Source organism: Lepidochelys olivacea (genome assembly GCF_965140295.1).
Source record: "Lepidochelys olivacea isolate rLepOli2 genome assembly, chromosome: 5".
Taxonomy (NCBI): Eukaryota; Metazoa; Chordata; order Testudines; family Cheloniidae; genus Lepidochelys; species Lepidochelys olivacea.
This window is the reverse complement of record NC_140415.1, coordinates 29,274,923-29,287,771: the sequence shown is the minus strand read 5'-3', so window position 1 is coordinate 29,287,771 and position 12,849 is coordinate 29,274,923. Positions and strand designations below refer to the sequence as shown.

The window sequence follows — 12,849 nt, the reverse complement described above, 5'->3', positions numbered from 1 at the left end:
GCAGCAGGAAACAGGAAGCTCCCTGAGAAGCTGGTGTTAATCAGTCCAGGCTTCTGGGGGTGCTAGAGAGGTACGTAAGAGGCTCCTCCTCCTCTCTCTCCCTGCAGTTCCTGCTGCTTTCTGTTATTCCCTCTCACCTTTTCTCCTGCCTGCCTGTTATGACTCTTGTGCCCTCCTTCCTCCAGCACAGCACTCCACCATCTCTGTGCATCTAAAGCAGAGAGAATACATATGCACCAGCAGCAGACACAATTTTCTACACTCTGGGTCCTAGTGGCACCCCACTCCCCCCACAGTTTGGCACCTGAGCTGGCCACCTCAGTTCGCCTCATGGTAAGGCCAGCCCTGCTTTTGACACAGTCCCATATAACATTCTGATAGGTAAGCTGGAGAAATGTGGGCTTGGCAGAATACATAACTGGTTAAACAACTGCAAACAATGAGTAACTTTTAGTGAAATGATGTCAGATTGGAGGAAAGTCTCAAGTGGGGTTCCACAGGGATGTGTACTGGGTTGGTGTTATTTAACATCTTTATTAATGACCTTGATGTAGGAATAGAGAGCACACTGATCAAATTTGCAGATGACACAAAGCTGGGGTGGGGGTGGGGGAGGGAGGGGTTGCCAACACTCTGGAGGATAGAGCTAAAATTCAAAGGTTTCTTGATAAATTGGAGACCTGGGTTATAGATGACAAAATGAAATTCAACAAAGACAAATGTAAGGTGCTGCACTTAGGGAAGAAAAAACAAATGCACAAATACAGAATGGGGGATAACTGGTTTGGCAGCAACATTGCTGAGAAGGATCTGGGAGTGGTGGTGGATCACAACCTCAACTTGAGTCAACAATGCGATGCTATTGCAAAAAAAGCAAATGCAATTTTAGGTTGCATTAACAGAGGCCAAGCATGCAAATCACGGGAGATGATAGTACCGCTCTACTCAGCACTGGTTAGGCCTCTGCTAGAATACTGTGTCCAATTTTGGTCACCAATGTATAGAAAGGATGTAGAGAAACTGGAAAGGATCCAGAAGTGAGTGACAAAGATGATCAAAGGGATGGAATGCAAGCCAGATAAATAAAGATTGAAGGAGCTGGGTATGTTTAGTCTGGAAAAGAGGAGATTAAGGGGGGATATGATAGCAGCCTTTAAATACTTGACAGGCTGCCATAAAAAAAGATAGGAAAAAATTGTTCTCTCTTGACACAGAGGGCAGGACAAACGGCAATGGGTTCAAACTACATCATAGCAGATTTAGATTAAATCTCAGGAAAAGCTTCCTAACTGTAAGAACAGTAGGACAAGGGAACAGACTGCCTAGGAAGGTCATGGAAGCTCCTTCACTGGAGGTTTTCAAAAGGAGGCTGGATGGTTTAGACACAACAAATCCTGTATCTTGGCAGAGGATTAGACTAGATGACCCTTGCCGTCCCTTCTAACCCAATGGTTCTATGATTCTATGACTGGGAGCCAGTGCGATGGGGGGAAGACTGAGATCAGATGAGGAGCTGGGCTAGAGACTGAGACTGGCTAGCAAGGATACTGGAAACCTGTGAAGGGGAGGGCTGAATGGGAGAGGGAATATAAGCCAGTAAGAAGGGGAAGACTTGGACAGGGAGGCAAGGGGGGAACTGGGCCTGGCTGAGAAAGGAATCCGGGGAAATGGAGTTGCGGGTGCTCAAAAGCTGTGAAAATCAGGCCTGTTACATTTAGATATCTAAATATGGATTTAGGAGTCTAACTCTGGGCATCCAAGTAGGAAAATTTTAACCATAATGACCAAAGACTGTCTGTGCAGGATGGTAGAATTAAAAAAACAACCCATAGTCCACAGCCAGGATGGTTGGGGGGCGGGGGTGTATCTGTATGAACAGGTGTGCATGGTGCTGTTTCTTTTTTCTTTTGCAGAATCGCAAATCTTTTCAGTTTGGTGTTTCCTGCAGTAATCCTGAGCTATGCAAATCTGAGACAGAAAGTACATTGTGGAAAAAGGAACATTTACAAGGCATGTTCCTTAAAGGAGAGTTTATTTCTGGGAAAAAGTAAATACTTCTATGAAATCAGTTACACATTAAATTATATATCCAAGTGGGTGTGTCTTCACAGCACAGTTAGGTTGAGTTACAACTTAACTCCCACCCATACACAAAAATCTCTAGTTTGAGATTTAAACTTGAGCTAGCTATTAGATGGCTAATCAAATCATGTTGATCCTCTGTGGGGATGCAACAACTCATTAGCAGCTAATTCAATCACTCTGCTAATCTAATCACACTCTGCTGCTAATCAAATCACTATGTATAACTCCAGTGTTGTTCTGAATTGTGGTTGCTTTAAGGCTGTACCTACAAAGTAGACTCTTGCTAGGGCTATGGGAGGAGCTCTCCCATCTGCATAGTTAATCCACTTCCCCAAGAGGTGGCAGTTAGGTCAATGAAAGAATTCTTCTGTCTATATAGCACTGTCTGCACCAGGGGTTAGGTCGGCTTCACTGTTGCTTAGGGGTGTGGATTTTTCACACCCCTGAGCAACATAGCTGGGTCAACCTGAATTTTTAGTGTACACCTGCCCTAACTTGAGCTAGGTTAGCATGAGTATAGTAACTTGAGTGTACTCACTGAAGTTGTGTCTACATTACCACTTATATCAGCAAAACTCATGTCGCTCAGGGGTGTGAAAAAACCGCCGCTCATTGAAGTGGTTTTATTATGTCGATGGGAGAGCTCTCTCCCATCAGTATAGCATGGCTACATGACTGATCTTACAATGGTGCAGCTGCATTGGTACAGCTGTAAGCTCGCTAGTGTAGACACGGCCTAACTCAAGGTAACTGTTGCAGTGAAGATGAGGCCACAAAGAAGTGATGAATTATTTATTGATTGTTGAAAAGTACTTGATTTGTTGTAGGTTAATTGATTTTTTTTAATGCAAATGCATGGCCAATGAAAAAGGAAATACTGTGATGTTCCTAGGTGTCTTCTTTGTACTTAGGAGCCTCTTCCAATGTGTAGAAAATGGAGTGTTTTATACCCGAATATGATGCAAACCATGACACCACACCTGTAGTGCTTTGAGAAATGTAGTTCAGTAGCTGAGTAGTAATTTTGTTGCAGGCATATTTATTTGTGACTGGGGACATTAAACAGAGGTTCTTAACTGCGATATATGGACCACTGGCGGTCCACATAGTTTTTGCTTGTGGTCTGAAGAGAACTAGCTGGTTATGGGTCGTGACTTTCCTCATTTCCAGCTGCTAAGATGCATTAAAAGAAGCTAAAAGTATATTAAATACTCTCATAATATTATTTATCCATGTGAGCAATTGCTAGAGTTCTAACAAGAATGGGAGGTGAAGTGGGGTCCAAGCAATCAGGAATGGAAGGAGAGATGTCCATAAGACATTCTCTCTACTCAGATGTCATCCACACTATAAAAACCTTTAAAGAACCCCTGCATTAAAAATATGAGTTCTATGAAACCTTATTTTCACTAAATTGTGGTAGATTTGGTTTCATTATATGTGAGTTAATTTTTTGTGCTGTTTTTGTGGAAGAGGAATATTTTAATGTTTGGGAGTGAAGGGATTATGGGTATCTTTTGTTACATATAGAAGAGAACTGAACATCCAGAACTGAACTGGGTCTCTCCCAATAAGATGTAGGAATGGCTGGAGGCAGAAATGTTTCCAATAGTCAGTTTTGCTGAAAGATTTTTTGCTTGTTTATTATGCATTTTATCAAGCAATCTCTTAAACTAAATACTTTTTCTTCTACCAATTTTCTTTTTTAATCATTTTAATCAAATAGAAGCTTTTTATACATTCACTGGTTTATGAATGAATGCCCCAGCTTCTCACATATGTATCATCTTTGTTTATGTTTTATTATAGTAATAGAGATTTAAGAATTAAGCACAACTAAAACTTCATAATATGAATTTCAATCAATTGACACAATTCACAGTTATTTAGTAGAGAGTCATCAAAGGGTTTCTTAGTAAATTGTAGGATAGGAAGGACTCAGCTAAATTACACTGTCCTCTAGTGGCAATCAATGTTGCTGTGCTCTACATTCTTACTAGAAATAATAAACTGTCTTGTGGTTAAAGGAGAGCAAATATATGGGATCAAATTTTCAGTACTGTGTCCACTAACCTTAGGTGCCTCATAATTTGAGTGCCATCTTGATACATTTTGGACCAGATTTTCAGAGGTGCCGTGAACCTGCATCTCCCAATGACTTCAGAGAGAGGCAGATGCCCACAACTCTGAAAATCAAGCTGGCACCCAGAAATTAAGGCACCCCAAATTAGTAAACATTGTTGAAAATTTTGCCTTGGGTTCTATTCCCAGCACTGCTACAGACTTCTTGTGTGATTGTAGGCAGCCACCTAGGTCACAATGTTCAAACTTCAATGGGAGCTGCAAGCACTTATGGCTTGAGGCATCTCAGTTTGGAAAAAAGCTTTTAGGTTCCTTGGCCTTGTAAAGAAACTTGGTACTACAAGCACCTGCTATGCTTGTAGGACATCTCAGGCCGGAAACTTTACTTGTGTAATCATCTTCTCCTGTGCAAAGTATTTTACATCCACTTTGTAACTCACTGTGCACAGGTATAAATGACTACACAGGGTGAAAGACAGTGGAATATCAGGTCCTTCAGATCCTCACCACAAAAGTTCTTGCAATAGTGCACCAATTTTTCTAGCACCAATGCAGTGGTAGTGTGGACTGGAAGTGCTGTAGCTGCAATGGTATAATTACTTCTTGAGTCTCTGGGCACGCCTACAAGGCTCCTTCCCATGCTGCTGTGACAACTCTGAACACTGAGCTGCTTGTCAAAACTCTCACTCGCTGTCTGCATGCAGGACTGAGAACAGCTGAGATAGTACTTGGTCAGTCTTAGATTTACCCATTCCCCACCTCCAATATTCCAACCTCCCATAGCACTAATTAAAGGCTCAAAGAGATACTGCAAAATACACCTTTATTAACATTTCTAAGCATGTTTCCAAACTGGGTATTTTTTGTTCTACAAGGGACTAAAATATGTTTTAAACATGTACATAGGCACACATTCCAATGTGCTTACTTTAGTGGCTAGTCTGTCCACTGCCACTGCAGCATCTCCTAAGCTCCTGAGATCAAAATAGAAAACAGGAAAGGGACATTAGTTAAAATATACATAGCAAGGTTTACATAAGGAAGATTGCCCAGATCCAGTTTGTATGCTGTAACATATATTCATGCTGTCTGAGTTGTTTGGATTTCCCATGGTCTCCTGGGTTCCTGGACTGTCTTCATCCCGATCCTGAAAGATGTCCTTACCAGACCAGGCCACAGAGAGAAAGCCACATGACTTTGTTATCTCCATTGGCACTGGCTAAATCCCAAACACTACCTGGATATCAACCTCTCTCTTCCCCTCCCCCCACCCCACATGTCCTTTTCCTTCCCTACCTTATTTCTTCTCTTTCCTATCCCTCTTCTTTTGCCTTTTGTCTAATAAGAGTCCAGCCTAGCTGGTCAACACTGAATATTTTACAACACTGCTGTAAGCTTGTGATCAGAAAAATGCAGCAAAAGCATTGCCCTAAACAGCCTGATGCTAGTAGCGTACAAGTTTACCAGCACTCAGAAGGTATGTCTACACTAGTGCAATTAAAAACCCATGCCTAGTCCAGGCCAGCTGACTCGGGTTTGCGCTAAGGGGCTGTTTAATTGCAGTGTAGATATTCAGGCTCAGGCTGGAGCCCAGATTCTTAAGACCCTGAGTAGTGGGAGGATCCCAAGCTCAGGCTGCAGCCTGAGCTGGAATGTCTACACACAATTAAACATCCCCTTACGCATGAGCCCGAGTGAGTTGGTATAGGACAGCTGCAGGTGTCTATTTGCACAGTAGATACCCAAAGTGTCTAATATGACAATGTGCTGTGCCTGTATTTTTCCAGCAGTGAGACTGCAAGACTCAACACCAGAGACATTTTTTCTATCTTTGCTGTCCCTTTCTTTACCCTTTTTTATGTGTTTATGCTTGTTTTGTCCTTTAGGAAAGGGGATCAGACTTTATCAACAACAGCTCCAGCCCATCTCACCTAACTTCTTCTCTTTTCCCCAAAAAGACAATTACCATCTAAGAGACTCTCATATAAGGATCCTCCCTCCCCCTTTAAAGACTCTCTTAAGGCTAAAGGAAAAAAAGGATGTTAAAATAAAAGCGTTACATAATTCTTTACATTTCAAACACTTTGTTTTTCCTTCTTTTTTGTATTTTTAATACATGGTTAAAAATCCTTTTAACCATGTGTTTGCCATAGTATTAAGCAGCCTGAGATCTCTGTATACGAAACCCCAAACCCTGTTTAAAACTGTGTAATGCTGGACAGTTTCAGGGTCAAATGATCATCTCTGTGTCATATAGTCCATCTAAATAAATACAACACCTCCCACCTCCATAATCCAAGGAAGTGTTCAGGCGGCTGGTGGTTTACAGATTCTATACCAGCACTCTGTTTACCTCACCAGAGGGGATACTCCAATTGACCATTCAAGCAGCTTTAGTCCCTTTGCAGTACTGGAACAATGAAAAAGATTACTTCACTTGTAATTATGAAGTCTATTATGCCTATTATGATGCCTTACATTGTCAGACTCTTCCTGACCATAATCAAAGCACAGATGCCTTTGCTAGACTTATAAATAGGATTAAGAGTAGGGACATCCCTGACTTGTTCCATGGATTAAAATGAGTGTGGAAGAAATTATACTTGTGAATAACACTGCATATAATAATTAACTTTGTTAAATGTGTAAATCCAAGTCCATTTTATGTACTAGAAGGTTTAAGACTGTTTTGTGGAGTTGGGAGACTTTTCTTTATCAATTATAAGCAACTATTATCCCATATTTTCAGGATCTGTAGCACACTGCATTACTTTCTGAAAGAGAATGAGAGGTGGCCTTGTTGAGCATCAGTCCCAAATCTTGAGATGAATGAGATTATCACACATGTTATTCTGATGTCCAGCAATTCAGGAAGCTTTGTAGGTCAGAGTTGAGCAACAGTATAGGTCAGTAAGAAGACAGGTAAGTGGTGCTTACAAGGTTTGCAAAGTAGTGACATCTGAAGCTGTCTATAAATGGTAGATTACTTAAAAATAACCTAATGATTTTTGAGCGTTTGGGATTGGTGACACTGCATATTATTCTCCTGCATATGGTGACACTGCATATTATCCTCCCTTTCCCCTGTCCCCGCCCCCCACCAGGCCGGTGCCCCTGTGCTAAAGTTGCCAGTTCTGGTTGGATCTATTCTGGGAGGTTTCATCACATGACATAACAGTTTTAAGGCCTGAACTACTGGGAAAATCATTTACAATTACTACCCAGCAGTTTGCCCCAGTGGAAAATAAGGACCTGTGGATGCAGCAGATTCTTCCTAGGCAAGCAAAGAAGTTCAAGCCAGTCCCCTAGTCACTGTGAGAATTCCCCAGGGTTTTCCCCCTAGTTGCTCACACCACTACCTGGGGAATTAATCTGTAATTCCTGATGCTTCAAGACAACACTGGAGGGTTGGCAAACAACACCCCCCCTCCCGCCCCCGCAACGCAGCTGCTGTGGGCAACCGGACCTCCTCCCCCTGCCCCGTATTTCCCCTCTGCTCGGGCCCAGGCTCCCCATCTGTGTCACCCCATCTCCCTGGCCCTGGCTCCCCCGGTGTCACACCCTCTACCCTCCCCGAGGCTCTCCTGTCGTGTCATCCCTTCAGGCCCCGAGTCAGGTCACCCCAACTCCCGTCCCCGCTCCCCTCGAGCCCGGGCTCCCCCCGCGTCACTCCGTCTTCCATCCCGGCCCCGCCTCGGCCCAAGTTCCCGCCCTGTGTCAGCCGCTCACCGCGTCTCCCGTCCCCTTCCCTTCGGGCCCAGGCTCCCTTCGTGTCACTCCGCCTCCCGTCCCCCGCTGCCTTCGGGCCCAGGCTCTCCCCCCGTGTCACCCCTTGGCCCTTCCCCCAGGCGCCCGCCCCGTGACACCCCGTCTCCCTCTCCCCAGGCTCCCCCCGAGCACTCGGCCCTCCGGTCCAGGCTCCCCGCCATGTCTCCCCGGGCCGGGCGGAGCGGTTTGGCCGCAGCACCCGGAAGTGGCGGGCGGGATATAGCGGAAGCGGTGGGCGGGCCCGGGTCTCTTTGGGGCTGGCGGCCGGAGGAAGATGGTGAGTGCCGGCACGGGGACGGGGAAAATCCGCTGCCATCCAGCGGGATTCGGGGCCTTGCGGGGCGCGGAGAGGCTGCCCGGGGGCCGGCGTGTCCGTACGCCACGGTGGAGCTGCGCGCCGGGGCTCTAGGCTGCCTCTGCGGTAAGGCCACGGCGGGCCCGCGCGGAGGCGCCGCTGCCGCCCCGGGAGCTGCCGCCGCCGGCCCCTGCTCCCTCTTGCCGCGCTCGGAGGCTGGAGGAGCTGGACACGCTCCCCCTGAGAGAGCTGGGGCCGCGGGGTCTTCCGTCTCCGGGTCCTCTCCGCGAGCATCTTCCCTCGCTGTCCCCCGCCGGGCTAGAACTCACGGGGCTCTGCGTGGAGCGAGGCCTTGTGCTGGCGAGGCGGCGTTACTGGAGCTCGGTATTGAAGGGTAAACCCCCTACCTGCCCCGTAAAGATCCGGTAAAAGCCTCCTGCGCGTTGGGGCTCAGTGGTGCAAGAAGGGGTTGTGGTAGCGCTTTAATAAGGGGAGCCAGGCAAACATTGGGGGACATGAGGTAGGGAGGGCAGCCGAGATCTGTGACTTGTCAAAACGATCCTGCCGAGTTGTCTTTTTGATGAAGACTATAAAAATGTATCATTGGCTTGTGCAGAACGAGCCTGCCTTGTTGGTGAATTGATGCTGTTCCCCTAGTTTACTCGCAATGAGAGATCACTTGAGGGGTTGAGAACAGAATTAGGAATCTGTAAAAATTTCTAAGCGGTTGTGTTATCTCATTTTTCTGTCATAAAGGTGGGATATACAGAAATGTAAGTAATTCCTGTTTAAGAAAGTGAGATGTGAGCTGTAAAACTTAGATATGTATGTTAGATGTGTTTCCACTTCTGCATTTGTGTGTACTTTTGGTTGTTTCATTAAAATGTCTGAGTGTGAGAGTTTCAGATGACTTTACTTGGTTTTGAGGTATGTAGTTAAGTGCTAGCCAAAACTGTATATTTTTATTTAATACAGCTTTCTGACATGCAAATTTCTGAATTGTATTTCAGACTAAGGGAACATCATCATTCGGTAAGCGCCGCAATAAGACCCACACTTTGTGCCGTCGCTGCGGATCCAAGGCATACCATCTCCAGAAATCCACCTGTGGGAAATGTGGGTATCCTGCTAAGCGCAAGAGAAAGTGTAAGTATGGAACCTTCAAAAATTATCTGTGTAAACTTGTTCTTTGAATTAGTTTTTCATGAAGAAACTGTGTATACAATATCAGGATAGTCACTTGTGAAAGTGATGGTTCTGTCTAAGTGAATACAACCAAACCAGTGTGGTTTTTTTGTGATTTAATAGAAAAAATATAAGGAGTTCTGTGGTATTTTGCAATGCACCTTCTGTTTTCTTTATTTACATAGAGAAACTTCTGTGAGAAAATACACGTACAATGGGATGCTCTGCATATAGCTACACTTCTCCAATATACAGTGTATCCTGTAGAAACAACCATTGTTCGATGTATGCATATTTTAAAATAATATTTTAGTGGTATTACTGTTGCTCTGGTTTATTCCCACTGTAAAACAGGGATAGTGCTTGCCTATCTCATTTTATACACTTAATTGTGTAGGTGAAACAAAATAAATCTGTGTAAATTGCATTCTAGATAACTGGAGTGCCAAGGCTAAAAGGCGCAACACCACTGGTACTGGTCGTATGAGGCACCTGAAAAATGTCTACCGTCGATTCAGGTACAAGTTACACTATAACATGAGATCTTACACATACTTCAAATACCTTTTAAAAACCCATTATCTAAATGAATACTTATTGCCATTTTCTTTTGTAATTTATGCAGTACGTATGTAGTCTTAAATTTTTCAGTTTGTTGTAAACATCTTGTGATGGAAAAGGTATTTGATAATTCATATATTTAACCCAACATACCTTGGTAGCATTCTCCATTTGTTTAGACTTGTAGTTCTGAGTCCTAATGTAGGATCTGCAACTAACATGCCAAGTGAACTTACCTAAGTCACCAAATGTTTAATGAATGTTTATAAATGCTTTGGAAAGCTCAGTTAATGGGGGCTACATAGGGCATAAAGTAACTATACCAGTGTTTTGTTGTTGTGGAGTGAAGAACCCAAGAGGAAAGGAGTTAGAGGGGTTTTACACAAGGATAATACAGTCTCTTTGGGATAATTCGGTGGTTTTTTTGGTTTGTTTGTTTGTTTTTGCACTTTTGTTTGCACTTTTTGAACTACTACATGTTTGGACTACATTTGTTCTAGCAGACTTTAAAGGAGTTTCACTTCATTACTAAAATGATCTCTTTTTAGAAGGTATGTCTTGTCCAGCACTTGTTTTTGAGCAGATTACTTCATGGTATTACTAGATCTGCTGATTCTGCCAGGCACTGATAAAGTGAGTTGAAGGCATTCTGCATGTCACAGAATTGGGCCAGTTGTCCACTTGAAAGAATACTTATTTTTTTATCTTCTGGGTGGTGGTAGTTGCATAGTAACTACCTGTAACTCAACAAATTCCTGAAGCAGAACTTCTTGTAACAGGTCCTTGAAAGATTTCAGAGTTTTTTACCCACATGTGGCATTACCAGCAGAATCCCAGGGTATGATTATGATCGTAGTGTTTTGTTTTAAATTGTGGAGGAAATCACATCATATAAAAGAGAAACAGAAATGTTTGATTTTGATTTCCATAACAGCAGCCCATGAATAGCTAACATATTTTTGTTAGCCTGTTCCTTTTGCAAGAAATGCCATGATTGCCAGTTGATGAGTTAGCAATTTGGTATAGACACTACAGTAATACTAATTCAGGAACATGAAACTTATACAACTGAGAGAGTTATGTTTGATAAGTTGAAATTGCATTCAAAATGAGAATTAATCATTTTAAAGTTGTGCCTTTCATGTTTCAACATAGAGTTCATATGTAGTCTAAAGCATCACTGCTCCATGAAGGTATAAAATAAAACTGAAACTTCCTTTAAAATGAACACTGATTTTGGTAGTGACATCTAGTGTTGCTCTTGAAAGTCCAAAAAAGATTTATAGCTAGAGTCAGTGTTAGCTCTTATTCTTTTGGCCAGCATAGTCCTTTCCTAACAGCAGCTGTCAGAAAAAAGTTGTAATAAATCACATAATGTCCTGCTTCCTACAACCTGCTACTGGATACATCTAAGGCCATGTCTGTGCTACCACTTAAGTTGCTCAGGGTGTGAAAAAACACCCGCTGAGAGACATAAGTTACACTGACAGAGCGCTGTCTATACCGGTGTTTATGTCAGCAGGAGAGCTTCTCCTGCTGACACAGCTAACATTGCTTGTGGAGGTGGTTTTATTATGTTGATAGGAGAGCTCTCTCCTGTCGGCATAGAGCAGCTACACAGTGATGTGCGGCTGTAAGATCACTTATGTAGACATGGCCCCAAGGCATTGGTTAGCTGTATTTAATTGCCTTATCTTGGTGAACTTTGCAGTGACTGTTCCCTTGTTTGTTCCCTAGCTGCTCTCACTTTGCTTCAGTTTTACTTCATTAGTAATTGGAGACTGAGGGATTTGTGTTTGGAGTAGCCTTACATCTAATCATACAGTACTTACTAAAGTGAAACTCCCCTTGGCTTCAAAAATCACTTGCTGGGAAAAGAAAAATAGAATTATTTCTACTGGAGTTTTACCTGAGTAAGCACTGCAGGATTGCATCCATTATGTTGAGACCTGTACTTCTGGGTAATATAACTTTTACTAGGAGTGAAATTTTAAATAGACGCACTGAAATGTTCATGAGCAGCTTGTCAATGATGTTTCTTTTTAAAAATGTCTGAACATATGAGTTCCATAGTGATTTTGACTTCTAACTGAGATAAGCTGAACCAAAAACATTCTCTGAAACTTTCTAATAAATACCACTTTATGGAGCCTGGAATATAAAATGCTTTCAAAAAATACTAACTCTGTTATTGTTTTTGTACGTACAGGAATGGATTCCGTGAAGGAACAACACCTAAGCCCAAGAGAGCTGCCGTTGCAGCATCCAGCTCATCTTAAGGACTCATCTGTTTGTTAAAATAAATGGTCTAATCCAGAAAAAAAATTGTCAGGTTTTTTTTACACATATTTTACTTTAGTGAAATGGTAAGGTATCTATATATGTGCGTGCGAGTGTGTGTAATAGATTCTGACAGAGTGTTGTGTTGAAGTTCATTAAACACATTCCTTTAAGTGATTTCTCATCTGATCATATTTCTATCTTTAAGAGCGTTCATCTAAATACTGTAATTGCTGAAGTTTTTTATGGGCAAAGTATATAAGTATTCTTTATACCAACACAACTTTTACGCTGAATAATTTCAAAACTCCCTTCTGCATAACAAGACTTCTACATATACATCGCTTATGGTTGATATAATTACTAATTTGTACACAATTCTAGATATGACTATAAATGCACATTTTTTTCCTTATTCTGCCTAAAAGAAAGCATTTCACTTACTAAGGAACTATAAATATTCTCATCCTAATAGAGTTGCTATATGCACTGGAGTGTACTTTAAGAATAACTTACGGCTTTATTTAGCTGATCGCTGTCATTTAATGTTAGTATGTAAAGTTTTTATTGACTTATATTCTGAAAATAGGCAG

At 42.6% G+C, this 12,849-nt stretch overlaps 1 protein-coding gene across 1 annotated transcript; it reads left to right on the top strand.

Annotated features, from left to right (window-relative positions):
• The first annotated feature begins 8,085 nt into the window (after positions 1–8,085).
• On the top strand, positions 8,086–12,301 carry RPL37 (ribosomal protein L37). The gene is made up of 4 exons (XM_084628688.1): positions 8,086–8,212; positions 9,241–9,376; positions 9,849–9,933; positions 12,186–12,301. Exons 1-4 carry the CDS (start codon positions 8,210–8,212, stop codon positions 12,253–12,255), a joined length of 294 nt encoding a protein of 97 aa, XP_084484814.1. The 5' UTR covers positions 8,086–8,209; the 3' UTR covers positions 12,256–12,301.
• Positions 12,302–12,849: the final 548 nt, after the last annotated feature.